Source organism: Tupaia chinensis, unplaced genomic scaffold (assembly GCF_000334495.1).
Source record: "Tupaia chinensis unplaced genomic scaffold, TupChi_1.0 Scaffold000671_1, whole genome shotgun sequence".
NCBI lineage: Eukaryota > Metazoa > Chordata > Mammalia > Scandentia > Tupaiidae > Tupaia > Tupaia belangeri.
The window spans coordinates 3,300,250-3,320,859 of record NW_006160193.1 but is presented as its reverse complement, the minus strand read 5'-3'; the positions used below and the strand labels follow the sequence as shown (position 1 = coordinate 3,320,859).

The window sequence follows — 20,610 nt, the reverse complement described above, 5'->3', positions numbered from 1 at the left end:
AGATGCATGTAACTCCCAAATGTGCGTCCGTCATTGGTGGCACTGTCTCTGAGTGTAGGAGACCACAGCGTGAGGCTTGGTCACGGGTTAGAGTCCCTGTGTCTGTCAGCAAATCAAGACGTTTGGGTGGAGAATGTCAGAAGGCAAAGAGACAAAGGATTTAAGGGGTTTTTTGTTTGTTTGTTTTGTTTTATTTTGAAATTTTTTTGCTATAGGGCCTGTGTGCTCACTGCAGAGACAGAGAGAAAACAAGAAACCACCCCCTGGGGAGTGGTCTCATTGTAGTCCCTCTCCTTTATTCTCTTCCTGGGATTTTGAGCATGCATGCACATTTGCCCTGTGTGTTTCAAGCCTCCGGGTCCAGGACTCGAACTGGTCGGCCATGCAGTAGCCCAGCGCCTTAACTACCACGCCACCTGCTGGCCCCAGGATTTAAGAACCTAAAAGAAAATAGAAATAGTTGTTCTGACCTCTTTTCTGGATGAGGAAACGGAGGCGTTAGGGGTTGGGTGAGATGACCCAAGTCACTGGTCTGACCTTTTTAGGGTGTGCTCTGTGTGCCTGGGTTGGTGGGAGTGCACTAGATGGACAGTGACCACTTGGTACAGAGGGCTGGTAGGCTTGGACTGTTATGGTTCTCTCTGCATTCTTAAAATAGAGTTTTCTCATATGCGATTAAAAATACATTAGAGAGAGGGAGATCCCCTAGGTGGTGGGCGTTATGGTTTGGATAATAAGGTTCATGTTTTGGAGTTTGGTCTTAGTGGACGGTGATTAGATGTCAAAAGTTAGTCCAAAAAATTAGTCCCGCAAGTTCATTTGTTGGGACTCAGATGTATCGTAAGGGTGGAAACTTGATCTAGTCACGGTGTGCCAGGGCAGGGCCCCCATGACTGAGCTATGTGTATGTAACGAGGCAGGCAGAGGCCGTGTGAATACCGACCACGCTCTCCTCTGCGCTGCTGGGCTTTCTGCCATTTTGTGATGTCTTTCCAGCCAAGAGAACTGTGAGTCATCACATCTCTATTTCTCTATAAATCACCCAATCTTGGGTATTTCTATTAGCAGGAGAAGAGTGGACAGAGACAGTTGGAAAGCATTCTACTCATTTAAAAAGATTATTTAACTTTATTAATTATCATTATTATGGTTATTATTTTTCCAGAGAGAGACAGAAAGTAAGAAAGCAAGTCACAAGGTCCGGGACTTGAACTGTGGTGGGCCATGTGAAAGTACAGTGCCTTTAACCACCACACCACTTGCTGGCCCCAGCATTCTTACTCATAAGAGATGAAGGATAGAAGAAAAGGAAACAGAAGGCCGTGTTTCTGGAAGCCTATGGTAACTGCCGCCATGGGGCTGGAGCTTCCATTGAGGAGTGGGAAAACCAGCCGCTGGGCCTCCCATCGCCTTTGGGGTCATGGGAAGTTGTCACCCGCTGTATTCCTGCATGTGCTCAGTCATCGGAGACCTGAAGCGAGACATCTCCTGTGTCCACCAGGGCAAAGCTTACCTCCACTGTCCCAGGGAGTCAGGCAGAAGTGTTCCCTCTCTTGGAGACGCCGTGTGAGGTGCTGAGAACTCCACGGTGGTCCAGATATGGTCCCCGCCTTGCTGAGCCACTGGGGGAAGACATGCTTATCAGATGCCTACAACACATGCAGTCCCGGGTGGTAAACTGAGGCCGTGTGGGATGATGGGACGGGCAGGGGTACTCAGAGCAGAGATGGTGGGGAGACTGGAGAAGGTGGCCTGAAGAAGGGGGATTTGAGCTGTGATTTCTGGTATCATTTCACTATGATTAGTAATAGTGGTAGTATTTTGTCTGAAAGTGATCTTCTGACTTTGCTGCTAGGCTGTAAACTGTGTTAGCGATGCCCCTTCCTCTGCTGTACTTAGGCACACGCCTTCCACCGCGGGAGTGCTCAGTAAGTGAAGCGTTTGCTGAATGAATGAGTTTCTAGTTTTATCCTAATTTCAGTTTTTTTTCTTTCTAAGTCAGTAAATATTTGTTTAAATGCCTGATAGTCAAAAGTGTTGATTGACTAAATTTGGTTGATAACTGTCCATTTTTAAGGTATGCAAGTGATAACTAATAAATTTTTAAAAAGATCTTTTTTCTAGTTGGTGCTTGCACTCGATAGAGACAGACAAAAAGAGAGAAAGTGAAAAATCATCCCCCAGGGGTAATGGCCACTCTGTAGTTCATTTTTCTCCATTTTCTTCTTGGGATTTTGCATGTGCACACACATGCCTGGTGCGACTTCAAAACTGCTGGGTCTGGGGCTTGAACTGGAGTTGACCGTCTGGGAATCCAGCATCCCAACCATCCTGCTCTTTACAGTTTTTAAAGAGCCATAGCCTTCCCAATGTTTCAGTAAATTTAAACTAAAATTAAATCGGGTGTAGATTTTAGATTCAATGTCTTCAACTAGAGAAAAAAATATAAATTAATTTCGTAAGTGTATTGAACAATGTCTCACTAATCTCGTTTTCTTTATAGTTAAAAATTATTTACTTCATTTTATTTATTATTTTTATTTTTAAAATTTGTTGTAGAGCACACATGCTCACCAAAGAGAGAGGAGAGAGGGAGAAAGTGAAAAAGCAAGCTGCCGGATCTGGGACTCAGACCGTGGTTGGCCATGTGAGAGTCCAAGGCCTTAATCACCATGCCACCTGCTGACCCCTAAAATTTTTATTATATGGTAGGACATGTTTGTTATAGAAAAACTGTATATGTAAGTGAAAGATAATCTTAATTTAATATATACTGATGTATTTGTATTTTTATTTGATTATATTGAGTGAATTCAGAGAACTTTACATGAAAAATTCCCTGAGAAGTTGGATGTAATCTGTGTTCAAGAATAAAAGTCTTAACGACTTATTTTTTCTCTCTCAGGGGCCAAATATATGAACTATATTCTGATTCTGATATATGGTCATCAAAACCGAATCCTAGATTCAGTAGGTATTTTGCAATTTGTCATCAGTTAAGCTGCGTTTTATCTGTTCAGAAAATAAAATGTGAGCAGAAGGGTGATAGACCTACTAGGAGCTTGGCGTGATTGGCCTCCTCTGGGGATAGAGAGGGGACATGAAGGCATTGCATGTAGATGTTTCTACTTGCCACTCTGGCAGTATTTAGCTTTCCTTCTGTTTTCCTTCTCCCATTGCCACGTCACCTGCTTCCTTCTGGGGAGGTCCCTCTTCCCTTCCTCCTCTCTCGTGGCCCTTTCCCTCTATGGTGGGCGCATCACTGCTCCAGGCCTTCAGGGTGGTCAGTGGAATTGTCCGTTGCATCCCTTGCTGACTCCCACTTTGCAGGGCACCTGGATCCACAGTGGGTTTCGGTGGGGTGCCCAGGCTGCCCTCCTCCGGAGTTTCTCTGGTGGCACTGAGAGCACCACGGTCTCTTGGTTATGTGAGGTGGGGTCACATTTCTGAAACCGTCATCATCGCATCCACCCAGAAGGTCAGCGTGAAGTTCTGTGACCCACTTCTTCCCATCAAAATGAGGGAAATGGAACCAGCCCTGGCTCAGGATGTCTCCTCGGCTCACTAACCCCTGACTGTGCCTCTTCACATATGTGGGAGAAGTAAAGCAAAACAGCCCAGGTATATCTTAGAGAGATTGAATTGCATGTGTTTTCTGTGTGTGTTTAATCAAAAGGAAATACAGCTTCTAAATTGTATTTTATCAGGACTGATACTACAGAGCCGCCAAGGAGGGCAGAATCACTGAGCTATATTCATTTGAAATTCATAATTGAAAATGCATATAGCAGGATATAAATTCTTTAAAACACGGTATTTAGGAGTCGTTTTTATAAAGTGAGCAAGTTTCCTTGTGTATTTAAATGCCTCATTGAAGGTGATTAATGTATTGGCTCAGCTTCCTCCTAAACACCAGCCCAGGTACAGAGGGGGACTGTTCGGAATAGCCAAGGTCCAATCTCAAGCGTCCGTCTCAGAGGCCGTGTGTGTGTGTGTGTGTGTGTGTGTGTGTGTGTGTGTGCTCATCTCCACCCCCCCAGCAGTTTTCAAGTCTTTCTTTAGGTTAAATGTGTTCCTTTTGAGACTTATTTTAGAAATGATCTCTTCATGTGTTTGTGGAAGGGCTCATCTCCATTTTATTTACAAATGCTTTGTTGTTGGCTGTTAAGAAGCAAAGAAACCGTTAGCTCCGTGTGTGTTGTGTCTGCGTGAGGCTGTTAGGTTTCAAAGCTGTCTCACGTGCTAGATGTTTCCGAGTTAGGAATTCACATAATAGCGGATTCTGCTTATTTTGGCTCTCTGCAGAGGCTTGTGGTATGGGCTTCAAATCAGAGTGCAGCTGATCCGTGCGGCACGGCACAGCCTCTGTTTGTTTAGCCCGAGCGCACGCCTGCGTCTCGTCTGACCAACCTGAAGCATTTGCATGCAGCGCAGCAGCCATCTTCTTTGATACTTTATTAAATATCTGTCAATTATAAATATCAAGGTTTTACATTAATGTCAAGATAGTACATCAAAAATTCATGGAATATGTGACTTTTTCCAAGGGTATTTAATACTTAATGCATTTGTGTCATTTTTCTTTCCAGAGATATTGACAGGTTTTATTAAGTGTTTGTTAGGGAGATTTCATTTTTATCAAGGGACTATAAAGAGAAACTGCATGCTAAATCAATTTTTTTAAGCCAGAATATTGTTCATATTTTTTCATCTTCAAACACTTATAATCCATAGGTTTTATTTAAATTTCTTCTTGGCTTATTTTTGTTTTATATGAATGATAGTTCAAGACAGAACTTTAATAAGGATCAAATATGCTGACTGTGGTGGTTTTTAATTTCCTTAAGCATAGCTACCAGATCCATGCATTATGGTAAATTCTTCAAAATGTCATACTTACATATTTAGCAAATATTCCCCCTTTTTATCGAATCCAAACAAACAATTTTAGTTATTAACCTTTCCCAAACGCAGTGATTACTTTGTGGTAGGTACAGCATTCCCGTGTCTCACGTGGAATTCCACCTTTTGCTGGAAAGGGGCTGGGAGGGTGCTTCCCTCGGCTGCCTTGCCCAGCAGTGAGGAAACCAGAATCCTCTTTTAAAAGTAAGCTCATTAGTGCTTCAAGTCTGATGATGAGCCATGCATTGTTCATTTCTCCAACTTCAAATATTTATTATTCTCAAAAAAGTGAAAATATCAGCCACTTCAAAAATCTGCAGAAAATCTGTGGCTTATTTCTAAACCTTTATTCGGTGGGGTGGGGGGGAATGTTAGTGCTCTGGCAGGCCCTATCACCTTCTGCTCTGTTGGGCCCCCAGGGCCTGGGAAGCCCTGTCACTCTCATCTTTCTGACAGTGGCCAGAGAGATGCCCTTTCTTCTCACCTATTCCCTGTGAATCTCTGTGTTGGAAACTACAATTACAGTTGGTTTAGAAGCTAAGACTAGTTGACCACAAAGTAACTTCTCTTCAATTTTACATGTTCTATTTTATTTTACTTTTACTATTATTTTTTAGTTTTTTTTAGTTTTTGCTATAGGGTGCATGAACTCACCAGCGAGAGAGGGAGGAGAGAAAGAGAAGGAGAGGGAGAGAGAAGTGAGAAACCACTCTCCTCCCTTGAGACCGGCTACACTGCAATCCCTCCCCCTTCTTCATTGTCCTCTTGGGACTTGGGGTGTGCATGCACACACTCCTGATGTGTTTTCAAGTTGCCAGGTCTGAGACTTGAACTATGGTAACCATGTGGGATCCAGCCACCTTCACCAGTGCGCCACTGACGGGTAGGAATGTCTTCTATCACTAAGGCTATCATGATAGGCGAGCCGCTTACAGGGGTTAGTGCAATGAGATGAGGACTGTTGACTTATCCTTTCTGTAAAGCATGAGCTTAAATATAAAATTCTCACCTAAGGACATTTTAGGAACTTTTACACAGTTTCAGTTTAACATTACAATTTTTGAATAATGTGTTTTTAAACTTTGACTTAGTCGTCAACAGGAAAAGGCTTGTTTTTTTTTTTTTTTAATTTAAATTACCATTTTAGAGTTTAAACAAAAATTGTTTGGAATAAAAATTGGTCTTCTCCTTTTTCAGAATAAGTGAAGACATTGTTTTTCAAAATAAAATATTTTTCACCTACAAATCATTATTGATATTTGTTCCAAAATCCTTGTAAGATTAGCATCTAATAATTTTTAGCAGTATGATAGAGATAGGACTTTTTTTTTTTTTCTAAAACCAAATTAAACACATTTTACTTGAGTAAAGCTGCAACAGCCATTTTTGATGAACCCAGTTTCGGTGTGCAGCAAATTGCTAGAAGGCCTTGCCCTGGGCAGCCGGGAACTGCAAGGGCTGTCACCTACTCTCCTGTGATGCCAGCAGGTGGCGTCAGTGTCCCGGCAGTGAGAGCCCTGCTGAAGTGGAAGCTCATTGCCTTCTCTGTATTGTGACACTGCTTCCGTGTAACTAAGTGCACGGATCATGGCAGGGTAGCTTTTTATTCCGAATTACGTCGAGTAGGCACACCCTGTGTTCTCAGGGAGGATAATAACGCTAATACCTTCTGCAAATATTGCATAACCGTACAGTCAAAATCGCCCTCAAAATCCATCAAGGAGTGTTTTTTTCCTTGAGTTTCTCTTACAATGTCATGGGGCCTGTGAACGGAACGTTTATGTTACGGGAGAAGTATATGCGACGAGGTCAGAGCGCAATGTTCTGGAGAGTTAATTCCCGTCTCTTAGGTCCCTGTGGACTCACCTGTCTCTGGATACTTTTGTTAGTCCATGACCACTTAATGACGGTCAAGCATGGAAAGGTTCTTCTTCAAGTTGTTTTTTGAGAGTCAGCATTTGATCTTGAAAATTTTCATCTTTTCCTTTATTTAACACGTCAAAGGTTCTTGCAAGGGATCAGATTTTAAGTTCTTAGTTGCATCCCACGTTGGAATTTACCAGTATACTAGAGTGAATTCCAATTTGAATGAATAAAAACATTTCAAAATAACATAATTTCCCACTTCCTAGAGTTAAAAGAGATAGGCTATACAGTTTCTAGTTGATTGAATAACGTGAAATGTGATTTTATTATTGGTGAAAGGGAATTTTAGCAATAGAGTTTCTTTTCTTCATCATTTCAAAGTTTTTACTTCTTGCGATCAAATTAGTTTTGGATGGAGGGGTAGTAAGAACTGTCTGCCCAATTGGTACTTTTGTAAGAAAAAGGTGAACACTGTCCTGGTTAAGTCTAACTATTAGATAACAAACTCTTTAGGGCTCTTAGAACATAGCCATGGGGCTGGCAGATTGCATGGTGGTTGAGGCGCTGGACTCCCACATGGCCGACCACACTTCGAGTCCTGGACCTGGCAGCTTGCTTTCTCACTTCTCTCTCTGGCCTGATTAAAAATTAATAATAATGAATAAAATTTTTTTAAAAAAGAACATAACCACTCATTACACAGAGAAGCCAGTGAAAAGCTTCGGTCTTCTAGGATTCTTCAATCTTCCTTTCCTGTCGCTTCCTCGCCCCAGGTAGGATTTGTGGGCCTTCTGGAAAATACCCTAGGCAGTATGTTGTTTTATATGTTGACTTAAGACCCATCTCCTTTGGTTTCATTTTATCACAAACATAAGCTTTAAAAGTGATGTGAATGTGTTTTATATTTTGACTTTTCTTCCAAAGGGTTAAAACTGGGCTAAAACACTAGGGGGGGAAGCTCCCAGGAGCTAACACCCAATTGGCAGCCTTTTGTAACATGTAATTTGCCTAAAATTGCGCACTGAGCACAAGCTTTTGTTTTCTAATTGATTTACGGTTTGAGCCACTTTCCCCTCATCCCCTACCGTCCTGCAGACGGTGCCAGCAAGCACATTATGGCCGACCACACTTCGAGTCCTGGACCTGGCAGCTTGCTTTCTCACTTCTCTCTCTGGCCTGATTAAAAATTAATAATAATGAATAAAATTTTTTTAAAAAAGAACATAACCACTCATTACACAGAGAAGCCAGTGAAAAGCTTCGGTCTTCTAGGATTCTTCAATCTTCCTTTCCTGTCGCTTCCTCGCCCCAGGTAGGATTTGTGGGCCTTCTGGAAAATACCCTAGGCAGTATGTTGTTTTATATGTTGACTTAAGACCCATCTCCTTTGGTTTCATTTTATCACAAACATAAGCTTTAAAAGTGATGTGAATGTGTTTTATATTTTGACTTTTCTTCCAAAGGGTTAAAACTGGGCTAAAACACTAGGGGGGGAAGCTCCCAGGAGCTAACACCCAATTGGCAGCCTTTTGTAACATGTAATTTGCCTAAAATTGCGCACTGAGCACAAGCTTTTGTTTTCTAATTGATTTACGGTTTGAGCCACTTTCCCCTCATCCCCTACCGTCCTGCAGACGGTGCCAGCAAGCACATTACGGTGGGCGATGATAAATCGCAGTGCACTTGTGACGCCGCTGCGTCCAGAGTGAAAACTGCATGCCACACGAGCCTGGTGCACTCACCGCGGTGTAGACGCAGCTGCAGCAGAACTGCATTCGGATCTCAGGAATAACCGTTTGTTCATTTGATCACTTACTGCAGTCTGTCTGTCAGACTAACTGAAACTGAAGATTAAAATGATACTGTACAGCTTTTAATTTCCTAATTGAGACAAAGCTTTTAAGTGCTTGAAAGGTCTGGGGGTAGGGATGTTGTGAAGGAAGAATATGAGATGTATAAAATTTTCTCTTTAAGTGTGAAGTTTTAGAGATTTTCACCAAATGTTTTTGTCCAGAAAAAAAATAGTGATGAAATGCAAAGCTGCTGGTCTCTGTTTTGCCTCTCTCTTTGTCTGTAGAGATAATTTTATAATCTCATAATGCCATGCTTTTCTTGATTTGCCGGGCACATGATACTTTTGCATGTAACAGGTTGAATCCCCACGAATTATTTAAGTCCGAGGTGAATGAAAGAACTTCCAATTTCGGGTGCCTGAAGTTGTTCCTTTTACTGATATGCGAAGAGGTGTGAAGTCCCTAGCCCGGTGGCACGTCCAGGCAGAAGATAACAGGGTGGCCAGGACAAGCGCCTCGCCGGGCCACTGCTGTTTAGGTCAGACACTCGGCGCGGGGAAGCCTGCCTCTGTGGAGTCGGTCCACCTTAAATTTCATTTTGCGCGCTGTCTGTGGGTTCTAGTATCGAAATCTGAAGAAGCAGATTTATGGCGGCTGCTGGGCACAACAAATTAAGCTGACAGTGATGTATGAGAGCATAATAGCACGGTGATCCCTCCGCAGCGCGGCTGGACGCCTCCTGCTTCATTTGGCTCTTGTTAGGATCTGTTAGGCAGCTAAATAATGAAATTCTGCTGACTGATTTCGGCTTCTCTTTTTCCTCTTTCCACCTCTGCTTTCTAAAACTTCTAACTCCCAGACCCATCCTCATGCCAACAAGCTGCCCTTGAAGGATTCTTTCACTTATGAGGACTACAGGTTGGTGTCGTGTGTGTGTGTGCGTGTGTGTTGTGATGGTGTCTAAGTGAATGAGGGATCTTGGAAGTGAAGGAAGTGCTTCCATGAGAAGCAACCTCCTGTGACCATTTAAAACATCGAAACAGCGTCTTTGGAAGTTAGAACAAACAGCTTGGCTGCGTACCGGCGTTCTGACAGCCAGGCAGAAATTGCTGCTAACCTGTAGTGTAGGAGATTAGTCGAGGTAGCCAGCTGATTCATGAGGTTACCCTTAGTGTGGGGTGGTCCTGTGGAGGTTTTTCTCTTTTCAAATAGGCTAAAGTTCTTACAAAGGGGGGGCTTCGATTGAACAAAAGTATTTCATTCACTGCACAAGATAGTAAAAAAAAAAAAATGAACAAAAAAAAAAACTGTTCGCATTTCGTACAAAGAGGATTTCTGATCAGAAAGGAATTACATTGTTTGCTTTTCATTGAAGTCAGCTTTGGGTGGGAGGGGTTGGCTTGGGCCAGGGAAGTTGTGTCAGGGTCCTGGAGACCCACAGAAGGCACCTGGGTCCTGGTTGCCAGCCCTGCCCTCTCGCCTCCCCTGACTTCTGACCCTGTTCCCCGCAGTGCCCTGGCCCGGCCGCCCTCTTCCTGCCCTTTCCCTCTCCTCAACTCTAGGCACAGTTTTAAATGATGAAGAAGAAGGCCAAGTATTGCCTCTGACACTTAGAAAAAGGCTTTGAAATTTTGTGAGTGATCAGATGACCCTAAATTTCTGATTTAGCTATTTCTTACTGCATTTGTCTTTCAAATGTTCTGACCTTAATTCACTTTTTTTTTTAACCGTTGTAGGTGGGCAGTCTCTTCTGTTATGACACGACAAAACCAAATTCCCACAGAGGACGGTTCCCGCGTGACCCTGGCTCTGATTCCTTTGTGGGACATGTGCAATCACACCAACGGCCTGGTAACGAGCTCTCCTGTGCTGGGTGGAGTCTGGGCGGCTGTGCGCTAAGCTTCCAGTGGGCACCCCTACCATCTCCCCGCTGCCGCCTGTGGCAGCACAGAACCCAGTGCGCGCCCCTCCCCGCCTCGCACGCATAAAGGCTGGTGTTTTTCTTGCACCGCGCTAACTTACTTCTGAAAACGGGACCTTGACTCTTACGCTGCCTTCAGAAGCTGCAGCGAGCTGCATTGATTTGCTAAGCCGTAGTTCCAGCCTACACGTTCATTTCTTATCTTATTGTACCAGGGGCTAAACCAAAGTTTCTTTTCTTTTACTCTTTTAAAATACTGAGTTATTTTAAAAAGTCTTTCTTCTTTCCAGTTTGCCCTTTTATGTTCCTTTTTTCTTTTGCTGACTCTCTATTTCCAGTTTTGTACTTTTCTCTGATTGTTTCCTCTCCCCTCACCTGATGGTCTGACAAATCCTTGGCCGTATTTGTCACCCTTTTGTTCAGAGCCAGTTAGCGACTCCTGGGGAGTGAGGGTAGGGGTGGGGGCGCTCATGCGTTATTAGGCTCTTGGCCCTTGAGTGCAGGAGTCAGTTGGCAGCCGACGCGGAATGCCGGCTGGGTAGGAGACGCTGGAGATGGAGTCCCAGTGTAGCTGCAGCCCACAGAGCAGCGCGCTCGCTGTTTCTCGGCATCCCCTGGGTCCCCACAGCGGCTCAGGTGGACACTGTGCTGGGGTGGCCATCCGAGGCGGCGTCCCCGTATCGGAGGGTAGAGCCATGACTGAGTTCAGGTGGCTCTGGGCTTTTAAATGTTGTGTTATAGTACCCTGACTTGGTTCGCTCTTGTTCATCTGTCAGCATCCGCTCTCTTTGTTGTGATTAGCAGTATTATAAATAGATCGAAGAAGTGCTGTCTGATTATTTCACATCTAACTCCACAAAATGGCCACGGCCCTCGTGCTGCAAGCCGGGCCAATCCAGGAAGTCAGCGACAGGTCCTCCCTGGAACCTCAGAGGCATTGAGGCTGCAGCCAGAAAGAAAGTTCGGCTTTTATAATTACAGTCTCTTCTTAATTTAGATACACTTAATTTAATTAGCAACACTAAGAAATAGTAGCATGTTTTATCATTTATTTTCATTAATGAGTATAAATTTACATTCTGTTTTTTCCCCTTCAGAGATGTTTTAAACTGATCATAAGCTTGAAATTAAAAAAAAAAAAATTCAAATAGCTTTTAGTATATGTATATCGTATTTTTTTTTTCTTTTTTGGACTAGCTTTTCAGTCCCCTAGCTCATTTTTTAGTATCTGTCTATCGTATTTTTTTTTTCTTTTTTGGACTAGCTTTTCAGTCCCCTAGCTCAATTGATTATTAGAATTTATTCCTTTTATTTCTAAAATTAAGAAAAAAGACTACATGCTTTATTATAAATGACCTCAGCAGTCAGAAACAGTAACCAAAGTTGTGCAGTCCTCGCCTGGCCCTGGTCTGCGCCCCTCGTGGTCTGCTTGATGTCCTCGAGGCAGCTGAGGTGACACTCACATCTCGTCCTCGGCTGTGCACCTGGTGCCCTTGCAAACTCGGGTGTAGGCTGGGCTTTGCGTTGCTTCCACATTGAGATGAGATTATTCACTCCCCACTCCCAAAAGAAAAAAAAAAAAGAGTTTATTTCAAAAATAATGACCTGGCGACAGCTACTACTGTATTTCCCTAAGACTATCCAGGTAGTCTTTAACCTCCCACGGGCCTGGCCAGGACATTGCCAATCTTTAGGAGGTCTATTCAAGATGCTAGTAGTTCCCGTACAATCGCTGTGTGCCCTACATTCTTAACACCTTTGTTGAACTGTCTCTCATTGTAATTGTAAGACTTCCTTCCTGGAAATTTAATGTGGTAGAATTTTAAGAAATTCTATTTTAACATGATAAAATTGTATATTATACATATTAACAGTTAATCCTTTTTTTTTCTTTTTGAGAGGTTTTTGCTATAGGGCATGTGAGCTCGCCAGACAGAGACATAGAGACAGAAAGCGAGAAATCATCCCCCAGGGGGGATGGTCACGCCGCAATCCCTTCTCCTCCATTCTCCTCTTGGGATCTTGGGCACGCACGCACACGCGCCCAGCGTAAGTTTAAGCCACCGGGTCTGGGATGCGAACCGTGGTCGACTATGTGGGAGTCCAGCTACATAGCCATTACGCTAACTGCTGGTCCCAACAGTTAATCCTTAAAAAAAATAATAATAATACAGTGCCTGAAATCAAGACTCAGCTTTTCAGTTGAGTTCCTGTGTGTGTCTATCCCAACTATCATTGTCTTATTATCAGTCTACCCTGACTGTCACTGAGAGAATGCGTGGAAGTCTGTAACCCAGCAATGCTGACTGCTTCTGACAGTGTCCCCCAAACCTGGTTATAGTAGTAGAAACAAGAGTCAGCTCTGTCATGGTGACCCCGAGCTGGTACCAGCGAGGAAGAGCAGGAGATTGCAGGCTGAGGGAGCACCTCAGTGGGACATCGTGGCTGACGGACTGCTGTCCTAGCCCCTGGAGAGACATGCTTATGAGACACATGTACAGTGACACACTTAGCTGCAGGGAGGGAAGGTGCTGGGGCAGATGGTGGCACAGCAGCAGTGTGGTTATAGGGTCATTCACGTGGAAGGGGCCGGCTTCATGCCTGGAGACCTCCCTGCACACTGAATGATCCAGGGCTGGCATGGCGACCTCCCAGGGTGGGTGTCTCTCTCTCTCTCTCATCCTCTTTCCCTTGCTTTGTCTTTCTCTCTTGTGGAAGAATACACAAAATTTAAAAATTATTATCTTTATAGTTGTAGGGTTTGTTCAAAGTGAGCCTGAGCAGCAGGTCTTCCTTTGTGAGGCTTCAGCTCACGTGAGAGACCCGTTCTTGGTGGGCTGCTCTCTAGATCTTAGTACGTAAAGTGTCGGGACAGCCAGCCCTTGCGTATGATGTGTGACTCTGCAGTCAGTGGGCATGACGAGGCAGCTGGAAGCTTAAGCAGAATTAAGGGAAGCCTCTTTTTAAGGCCTTTTTGTGCATTGAAAAAAATGTAAGACATTTATAATTAGATAAGGCTAGAAGTCTCAAAGTAAAAGCCCAAGTTTTTACAATGGCTGACAAGTCCCCCTGCACCCCTGTCCCCACTGCACCCTCTGCACACATCATCTGACTCACTGAGTGCCCTGCCCTCCGTCGGTCCTGGCACTTGCTGTCCCTGCTGCCTGAAATGCTGCTCAGACGTCTCCAAGACTTCCAGGCCTCGGGTGGGGTCTGCCTCGTACGCACCTGCACACCTCCCACCCCGGCCCTCGCCGCCTGGCCCATTTCTTCCCCTCCGTCATCTGCACCCTTTACTTCTCCCTGTTTATCTTGTCTATGGTCGGGTCATCCCCTCTCCCATTAGAACGGAAGGTTCACGAAGGCAGGGCACTCTTTTTCTGTGTTGTGCATTGCTGTATCTCGCTGGCTGGTATTTTTGGAATGAATTCATGATTAGTTAATATATGAATGTAAAACATATTCACCCATGCTGAGGAAAAAAGGTCAGGAAAAAATAAACCAAAATGTTAATGTGATTGTGATCTTTTAAAAAATAGTTTCCAAATTTTATCTGATGAACATGTATTACTGTATTCACCCCCGCCCCTACCATGGAAGTAATAGGGTACACATTTGTTGGAGAAAATGTGAAAAACACAGAAAAGAAGTGATCTGTAACCCTCCCTGTTGGCACCTTGAGGCAGGGTGTGTGTCCCCTCTCCCTAGCACGTCACTTTGGATAACGTCAGTTAAACTGTACTGTAGTCATGGAACTGGCCCGCTCAGTCACATCGAGTTACAAAGCCCCTGCAGCCGACTGATGGAGCACTGTGGGGAGGCACACTGCCCTGCCTGGTGTGCCCTGGCACCCACCTGCCTTCTCGCTCCCCCAGAATTGCCAGCAGACTCCGCCTTGCCACCCCTGCCCTCCCCAGGCACGCTTGAAGCTCACTCGGTGTGTTCTCTTACATTTTGAGTTTTTCCCTGCCTGTCCCCCTCTTGATATATCTACAGGTGGGAACTGAGGCTTCATGCTGTTTGCCAAGTGCCTGGCGAGGACCTGGCGTAGGGTGGGCACTCGGCAAGTATCTGTAGAGTAGAAGCCTGTTGCGAGGCGGGGGCACATGAGTAAGAAGGGTGGGAGGACCCCACGTGGCAGAGGCGGGGGCTGCCCTGGACCCAGCTCCCCATCCTGCAGCCTCTCCCAGTCTGCACTCTGTGCTGGGCCGGTCAGTGGCTGCAGATTCCTGGTCACAGGTGGTCATCTCCAGAGCTCCCGTAGGTGACTCTGGGGACTGGACGGCCTCCGGAGTTTCCCCTGTTGACCTCTTTGGAATGGCTGGCCTGTCTTGCCAGGAGAGTCTCCCCGGAATGCAGCCCTGGCACTGCATTGCCCCTCCAGGGCCTTCTGGCCAGCAGGTCCTTGCATTTAGAGGGACTCCACTGCCCGAGGGAGTGTGTGCAGTGCTGCATGGGGAAATTATTCGCCGGGCCTCCGAGCAGTCCGCCCTAGCTGAGAGACGGCTACAGGTGGGGGCAGCATCCGGGCTGTCCCTGTGGCAGGGCTGCTGATCCGAAGCCCAGAGTGAGATAGCTCCGTAACATGTCCTGAAGTGCCCGTCCTCTTTCTCTATCACGGGCGAGCCGGGGACCTTGCCCTGACCCCCTCCCTCCTGCTGCTGCTGCTGTGGGCAGGTGCCTGTGTCACAGGCGGGTGCGGGGTGGGGAGCTGACCGACCTCCCTGAGAGGGAGTTCATGGTAAAGGGACCTCCTTCAACCCCACTCGGTTATCACCGTGGGGCTGGGGTCGGAAAGGTGGACTGGATGTCGGGCAGGAGCCTCCTAAAGCTGATCTTGCCCCAGACCAAGTGGGGCAAGTCTTCTGTGAGTAGAAACCCACTGGGACCATTGGCTGTGGAGATCCTGGGTTTAAAGAGCACTGTTATGTGGCCTGCCATCCCTGGTTGCCATTCCTGAGCGTCAGGTTTGGTTTTTGTTTTTGTTTTTTAAGAGAGAGAAGGGGTGGGGGGACCAGCAGTTAGTGTAATGGCTATGTCGCTGGACTCCCATGTAGTCAACCATGGTTCAAGTCCCGTACCCAGTGGCCTGAACTCATGCCGGGCGTGTGTGCATATATGCCTAAGATTCCAAGAGGAGAATGGAGGAGAAAGAATTGCAGCATGGCCATCCCCCTTGGAGGTGATTTCTCGCTTTCTGTCTCTCTTTTTCTGGTGAGCACCCGTGCTCTATAGCAAAAAACCTCTCCAAAAATAAAAAGAGAGATTTTTGCTATAGGGTGCATGCGCTCGCCAGAGAGACAGAGAGAGAGAGAGGGAGCACTTCCTGGGGGGAAGACCATGCCACAATCCTTTCTCCATTCTCCTCTGGGGATTTTGGGCATGCATACACACATGCCTGGTGTGTTTTAAGCCACCAGGTCTGGGAATCAAACTGGTCTGTTATGTGAGAGTACAGCCATGTAACCATTATGCCATCATCTGCTGGTCCCTTGTCTTTTGTAAGAGAGATTTTTGCTGTAGGGCACATGGACTCACCCAGGAGACAGATGGAAAGCAAGGAATCACCCCACCATTGGGGGTTGGACACACTGCAGTCTTTACTACTCCATTCTCCTCTCAGGATTTTGGGCCTGCACACACACACCCCTGGCTTAATCTGCCACCAGGATTTGAATCACGGTTGACTACATGGGGGTCCAGCAACATAACCATTACACCATCTGCTGATCCCCAGAGGTCATCTTTTCGATCCAAGCTCTTGGTTCCTTTATTAGGAGCAGCTGCCTTGAGTCTGATTCTCCAGGGCAAAGTGAGCAGGTGAAAATGTAATCACTGAACACACTCTGTGGGGGTGAGGGCCTGTGCCAAGGGACGGAATGGTTCTGAGAGAGCCTGTGGTATAAACGGGGGGCCCTGTTCTCTGCCCCACAGATTTACTTGTCAGCTAAATGCTCTTGAAGGCAGTGTCCGACTGAGGCTCTGTGTGCTCAGCACTTGGGACACAGGTCCCAGGTTGGGACAGGTACATAGATACCGGGGTTTTGGGCTGGTGGACAGCAAGACCAGGGCCCGTGGGAGTGTGCAGGAGTGCGCTGTGGTGGCAGCTTGGGCTGCGTCTCGAAGGCAGAGCTAGAGTAGAAGGTAGTTCCAGGCAAGAGGGAGCCAGACACGCCTGGTGTGGCACACAGGTGTCTCCCATTCCGAAGGCCCAGTGAACCACAGGAAGATTTTAGGTAGGAGGGCCCCGTTAATTCAGTGTGGTGGGAAATAGAGTACTGGAGTCGAGGCCCTCTGGGAGGTGTCTGCATAATAGGCGGGACAAGAAAGAATAGGGACCGGAGGCATTCAGGGGAGTGAAGAGGAAGGAGATAATCCAGAAGGTATCTAGGAGAGAACACCCTGGCAGGTTGGGTGCGGGAGAGCCTGGAGCCTGTGCCGAGACCTGCCATCGCTGGCCCCACCTGCACCAGAGTGCTGAGGCGGCGTGGCTCGGCTGTCTTTCGGGGTTTTCTGTATTCCTTTGTAACGGGCTTAGACACTCAGTGTTAGTGTATCTCAGCAGAGAGAGAGGGAGTAATAGTGACTCAATTCGTTTGGCCTTTACTGACCCTGAAAGTTTCAGTTTTTCTAATTTCAGAGTGAAATACATACTTAATGCAAAGTCGAGCTTTCCTTTGCCCTTGGCGCTGTCCAGTGGAGCACACGTTCTGTCTTACTGCCAAACTTAGGTAGAGGTAATAGTTGCAAATACAAGAGCGGATCTGAGCTCCTGCTCCCCAGGTGGCCAGTGCGCAGGACCGTTCCCGGGCTCGTTCCCGCTCGGGCGTCCTGGCGGTCTGTGGGCCCACTCACTGCTGGGGAGGCTCAGAGGCAGTCGCTCTGTGCCAAGCCATCATCTACATAGTGCTTCTCCCTGAGTGCTTCCTTGACTTCAGGGACAGTTTTCCCTGAGAATCTCTGTCGTAAACAGAGGCCATTGAAATACGCAGGCCTCTGCTCAGCTTTCCCTTTTCGCTCAGCTCCTTAAGGCTTCAGCTGCACCCTGTGAGGCCTGTGGGCTACCTGTTCTCTCCTACTTGCCAGATAAAGCCCCTCGTGACTGAGCGAGTGCAGGCACCTGGCCCTCACTGTTCTTTCGCCCTCTCTCCTGCGGCCAGATCACTACGGGCTACAACCTGGAAGACGACCGCTGCGAGTGTGTGGCCCTGCAGGACTTCCGGCCTGGGGAGCAGGTAGGTGTCGTTCCGTGGCGTCCAGAGTGGGGCCAGTCAGTGGGTGCGACTCAGTACTGTGCTGGCTGTTTCAGAAGGCATTTAACCGGGGAGAGAAAGGTTGGGTTTATATTTCGGAGCTTGTGTTTTGGCACACACCTGGAGGCTAGAGTTGTAATAAGTACCTGGTGCTTTGCGTTGTGCCTTGGGCCCACATAAGAAGGTTTGGACGCAGCTGCTCCCACCATCGGCCTCGCATTTGTAACACTGAGACAAGCGGCGCGACGATGCCGAGGCTGTGTTCATTCCATGAGCTGCATTCCTTTCTTTCTCCCCCCTCCCCCCGTTTAGAATCTTCTTCATAAAAAGGCAGTATTTAAAGGGAGCAAAACATTAGGGAACCAGGAACTTTAAAATCTGTCTTGTACTTTCATCATAATCTGTGATTTTTTTAAAATCTAACACTGTTTGAGTGGAGGCAGGGCTAAGCCTTTCAGTAAGTTTGAAATATGCCTCTGTAAATACCTAAGCTCAGTCCACCAGTCCTGCAGCCAAGCGGATAGCACAGGGCCGGAGCTGACCCAGACCCCTGGCATCCTGGCCAGACAGAGAGAGAGCCCCCAGTCTAGCGGCGTGCCCATGCTGTGCTTCATGAGGGTGCGTAAACCGCCCTGCCGTGCAGGGTCACCCTGGGCCTAGGAATGAACTCTGACAGACATTGCTTAAGCTCAGATTCTAGAAAGGGTTCTCCATATTAAAAGAGGAGGAAGAGCATGGTGACTTTTAAAGCACAGTCTTAGGGCCAGCCCGGAATGGTGGTTAAGGCACCGGAATCCCATGTGGCCAACGGTGCGGTTTGAGTCCCAAAGCCAGAGCTTGAGAAACCCACTGGGCACATGTGCGTGCATGCCCAGAGTCCCAGAAAGGGAGAAATGGAGACGGGATTGCAGTGCAGTCTTTTTTTTTTTTTTTTCCCCCATTTGACCAGAGGGAGACAGAGAAAGAAAGGAAAAGTGAGAAAGTAAGCCACTAGGTTCAGGACTTGAACTGCACTCGCCCATGTGGCAAGTGTCTTCACCACCACACCACCTGCCAGCCCAATAAGTGCAGTCTTTTTTTTTCTTTTGAGAGATTTTCGCTATAGGGCATGTGTGCTCGCCAGACAGAGAGAGACATAGAGACAGAAAGCGAGAAATCACCCCCCAGAGGGGATGGTCACGCCACAATCCCTTCTCCTCCGTTCTCCTCGCGGGATCTTGGGCACGCACGCACACGCGCCCGGTGTGAGTTTTAAGCCACCAGGTCCGGGAACCGCAGTCGACTACATGGGAGTCCAGCGACATAGCCATTACGCTAACTGCTGGTTCCCTAGTGCAGTCTTAAAGCCGTAGCTTTGCCGTCCGTTAGAAGGAGCAGAGGGCTGTCAGAACGGCGGACCCCAGGAGCCCGGGTCCTTTGTGTGCTAGTGAGGCCCTCATTGGGCACGTCTGTGAGCCCTCTCTCTGCCACGTGGTGAGAAAGGACCCGGTCTCTGTGTCACCCGTCTCAGACTGTGGGGAAGTCAGGAGAGCTGCTCCCACCCTCGTTACACATGCCCTACCAGACAGGGGTGTAATTACTTTAGGGCTGTTATGTCTCTTAATGTGAAGTAGCATTAACTATCAGAGAACAAATTCTTTGCCCTGCTGTGTGTTAAGAATGCATGCTAAGTTTGTTTTATGTCCCTTTATTTTTTCTTTACTGCATCTCAGATTTACATTTTTTATGGCACTCGGTCAAATGCAGAGTTTGTGATCCACAGTGGTTTTTTCTTTGACAATAATTCACACGACAGAGTGAAAATAAAGCTTGGAGTGAGCAAAAGCGACAGGCTGTACGCCATGAAGGCCGAGGTCCTGGCTCGCGCTGGCATCCCAACGTACGTAGCGAGGGCGGGCCGGCTCGTTCCCGTGGTGCTCGAGATATGTCCAGTTGCATGTTTAAGTGGTGTGTTCATAAACCTTCTCCATGGTATTTGTCTTAATCCCTTCAGTCCACGTACACAGCGGAGGTAGACCATGGGGCTGCATGGGGATTGAGCCCGGTTTTCAGATCGGACATAGCTGTGTCTTTGGGAACATTCACAGCTCGGTCTTGGGGATGTGGCCTGAAGTTCTCATTAAGTTAAATAAGTGCTTTGGAATCATTAATGCCTTTCACCTTGGAAAGGTTAATGACCTGGATCAATTCGTTTCACTTAATTTTTGCCATCATTAGTTTCCATAATGAAGTCATGATCTACAGTGATTTTAAGAATTTCTGGTTAAATTCTTTAAGATTTCATGCATTTGAAGTGTAAAATGATAAAGAAGACAGGAATTATGATGTATTAGTTCTCCAGGGAATAGAGAAACGGTTCTTAGTGAAAATGGGTTACTCAGACCTTTTTATTGAACTTGTCAATATTTGATTAATGATTAAAGTGTGAACTCAGCATAAATTATAGTTACCATGTTTCCAGACTCGCGAGATGTCTGGTTCTCTTAATGTGGTGTCTTCTCCCTGAGGTGCAGGCTGCTAGGCTGGAAGAGAAGCTGGCAGAGGTGGTCATGCCCAGGCACGGCTCCTGCCTCCAGTGGCCCTGCTCTGCGTTTTGCAGGGACTGACAGCTGTGCTTCCACAGCGCAGATGGGTCGGAATGCTCATTCCAGTGTGTCCCCGGAGGACGGTCGCACGTGTCATAGCTTTAAGGGGTTTCGCTGTGGCCACGGGGTGACTGACCTTGTTCCCTGCTCTTGCCAGTTCCAGTGTTTTTGCGTTGCACTTTACGGATCCGCCCATCTCTGCCCAGCTGCTGGCTTTTCTCCGGGTGTTCTGCATGACCGAAGGTAAATCACTGGGGGGGGGGGGGGGGGGGCAGGGGTTGGTCTCTACT

General features: G+C 46.8%; 1 protein-coding gene across 2 annotated transcripts in view; it reads left to right on the top strand.

Annotated features, from left to right (window-relative positions):
• Positions 1–20,610, top strand: part of SETD3 (SET domain containing 3, actin N3(tau)-histidine methyltransferase) — a 68,018-nt gene that overhangs the window by 41,360 nt on the left and 6,048 nt on the right. Inside the window, exons 6-10 of one of the 2 annotated variants that reach the window (XR_003551334.1) lie at positions 9,421–9,479; positions 10,298–10,412; positions 17,643–17,717; positions 19,531–19,614; positions 20,478–20,563. Coding sequence is in view for 1 of the 2 variants with exons in the window: in XM_006159974.3 (XP_006160036.1) it covers positions 9,421–9,479; positions 10,298–10,412; positions 17,643–17,717; positions 19,448–19,614; positions 20,478–20,563 (502 nt within the window). In the remaining variant the exon portion in view is untranslated. Of the gene's footprint in view, positions 1–9,420; positions 9,480–10,297; positions 10,413–17,642; positions 17,718–19,447; positions 19,615–20,477; positions 20,564–20,610 lie in introns of both variants that reach the window. The other variant, XM_006159974.3, reaches the window with a different exon arrangement.